The sequence below is a fragment of the Triplophysa rosa genome, linkage group LG15 (genome assembly GCF_024868665.1).
Source record: "Triplophysa rosa linkage group LG15, Trosa_1v2, whole genome shotgun sequence".
Taxonomy (NCBI): Eukaryota; Metazoa; Chordata; class Actinopteri; order Cypriniformes; family Nemacheilidae; genus Triplophysa; species Triplophysa rosa.
Window position 1 is genome coordinate 20,464,884 of NC_079904.1, and position 2,706 is coordinate 20,467,589.

At 40.8% G+C, this 2,706-nt stretch overlaps 1 protein-coding gene across 2 annotated transcripts in view; it reads left to right on the forward strand.

The window, feature by feature from the left end:
• Positions 1–566: 566 nt before the first annotated feature.
• Positions 567–2,706, forward strand: part of ccn6 (cellular communication network factor 6) — a 29,344-nt gene continuing 27,204 nt past the window's right edge. For both annotated transcript variants that reach the window (XM_057352832.1, XM_057352833.1), the window contains exon 1: positions 567–685. In XM_057352832.1, the coding sequence (XP_057208815.1) occupies positions 674–685 (12 nt within the window). In that variant the 5' untranslated portion in view covers positions 567–673. The remainder of the gene's footprint in view (positions 686–2,706) is intronic.

The window sequence follows — 2,706 nt, forward strand, 5'->3', positions numbered from 1 at the left end:
ACCGGGAGACTGCATTTATTAGATATTATTTACTAGAATAATCTTGCTTCTTCTATAAACACCATGCACTGTGCTGTGTTTTACCTTTTTTGTGTTTGTTTTTCTTATTTTCCTCCTGTAAAGCTGCTTTGGAACAATGCACATTGTGAAAAGCGCTATATAAATAAAATTGAATTGAATTGGCTGTTGTTGAGCATGTCACCTAGACAGTCAAAGACTGCTGATTTTGCACTATAACAAACATATATGCTATATAACAAACAACCTGTCGCAATGTTTCAAGATTAACACTCACCTCTGTGACAACAGTGCTAAGAAAGACATCCTTGCTGAACTCCCACCCTCCCTTGCAGCTCTTTGAGGTCGTTGAGTGTTCACTTATTGGTAAGCTGAGGTCACTGTGATTGAGCTGGGACAGTTGGACATTCTGTAAGGATGAGCAGGTCTCCCAAGAAGCATTGCTGTTGTTAAGGCCCAGCCAGGGAGCATCACCCACTGGCTGGGAGGATCTGCACAGGTGAGGTGGCACGGCACCAGTGAAAACCGACACCAACATGTGGAAGGCCAGGAAGATTTGCGGTAGGCAGATCCATACATAAAGTGTCTTCTGGAAGCGTCCAAACCCACCGATCCGGTCCAGGACCTCATCAAAACTCATTTTTCCTGTCTTGGAATGCCAGATCAGGTAAGATTAGCTGGGGTCGGTGTTCTTTCAAAAGACCGCAAATTTGTTTTCTTATTATGATGTTTTCAATTCTATGACATGGAGCCCCTGTTAAGACCAGTGGGGAGAGGTGCTATGTAAATGGCTGGCGTTGGACTTCTCCCACCTGTAGCAGAGGGAACGAGATGTAGGGAGAGAAAAAGTGAGATAGAGAGCGTTATACAGCAGGCTGCAGCTGACTTCTGCCGTTTGGATTGTTTGAGGGAAATATAAGGAGGGAAGGGGGTGGGAGTTACACAGATATCTGAAGGCAACCAGTAAGTCTTAGGGGGAAGGTCCAGTGAGAATGAAAGGGAGGGGTAATTAAATGAGTGGGAGGAGATTATGCCACAACCTTCTTTACTTTGACACTCTCTTTCTATTGAACCTGCAACCTTTTAGTTGCTAACCCAAATCTTGAAGACACATGTTAACAGTTTCAGAAAACATCTCAACAATGTCAAATACGCCCAGAGATACCAAAGTATGCAATCGAATGTCATAACTGTCAAAATGCATTCAAACGTGAGCTACAAAAAATGTTGCAAAAAGAAATTTAGTCTGGTTTCCCCAAAAACGTAAGACACATTAAAAAAACAGCTTTTTAGTTCTTCAGAATCACAAATATCTGGATGAAATATCAGGAGAATTGAAGAAAATCTGGAGGGATAAATGGGGACACCTTTGTTTAGCATTCTTATGTAAGGCGTGGGAGAAAATGACACCACACACACCAATCCACATTGGCATAGTAAACACAGGTCTCTTCAACACATCAATGTCATACACAAAAACTCAGCATGCCCAAACACAAAAAAGCTCATTGTGGCTCTCTCTATCATGTCAGAGTTCACAAATAACCGTGGAGCTTCATATCCATTGTGAAGAATATAATGAATTTCAACACATTTTAATACTGTAGAAACACTGCTTCTGCCAAGAAAATGTTTAGACACTTTCTGAATTTTTTTTTTGACTAAGCCTTATTACCTTAATGATTATATATTTATTTTATTAAAATCCTAAGGATTTCAAAAATATCTAGACTATTCGAAGGAGACCATCACTTTGTATTATATAATACCATGTAATAGAACACCGAATTTCATAACTTTCAGAAATGTTTTTGTAAAAATCACAGAGAAAACAGACCTGCTACAGTCGTGGTAAAACAGAAATACAAGAATGTAACAGGGACTCAATCTCTCCATCTATGGCCTGGAGCAGTGGTCGGGAACCTGTGGCTCTTTTTTTTTTAATCATGTGGCTCGCCAGGTATCTTACCCTTCACCAACATTTGATCGTTAAAAACATCATAATATATATGAATATATTCCCGGCAGCCCAGCATCATATCGAAAGCCAACAGGCTCCCAATTCGCGTGCTTTTAACCCAGATTGCGAGGTCTTTTAGAAGAGCGAGCGTCATGCTTTTATTGAAAGTTACTGCTCTCTGTGGCATATGATACAGAACTTGTTGCCACGCTACGCAATCACATGTAAAAAGTTGTAAAAACACATGGACGCAGATGGAAGCAAACTGCGACGAGTCAAGATGGATGCGCTGTATTTCTCGCATATGAAGTCCATACAGCTATCAAGGTTGACAGAGGAGTTGTAATGCCGGTATGTAAGTGTCTCGACCACCTACGAACCGAACTACAAAGCTATTAGCAATACGCTAGTTATGTTCGCTTTTATGAGGTGTTGCGCAGGTTGTGCAGACCGATCGGCGTATAACATCAGAGTGCCGCGAGAGCAGAGCTCCGTGTGCTTTCGAAACGCGGTACTCTGATGTCAGACATTCGCCGATCATGCAACATTTCAAGAAGTCGAACATTGCAATGCAAAGTCAGAAGACACATATGCAGAATTTTGTGAGGGATTATCAGTACTACGTGCACTTTTTAAAATTGTTATATGTTAAATATAATGAAGTTTAATTGAATGGAGGATGGAGGCCTAATGTAAACCTGTAAGTTGTTTATAAGTCATGGACAAAA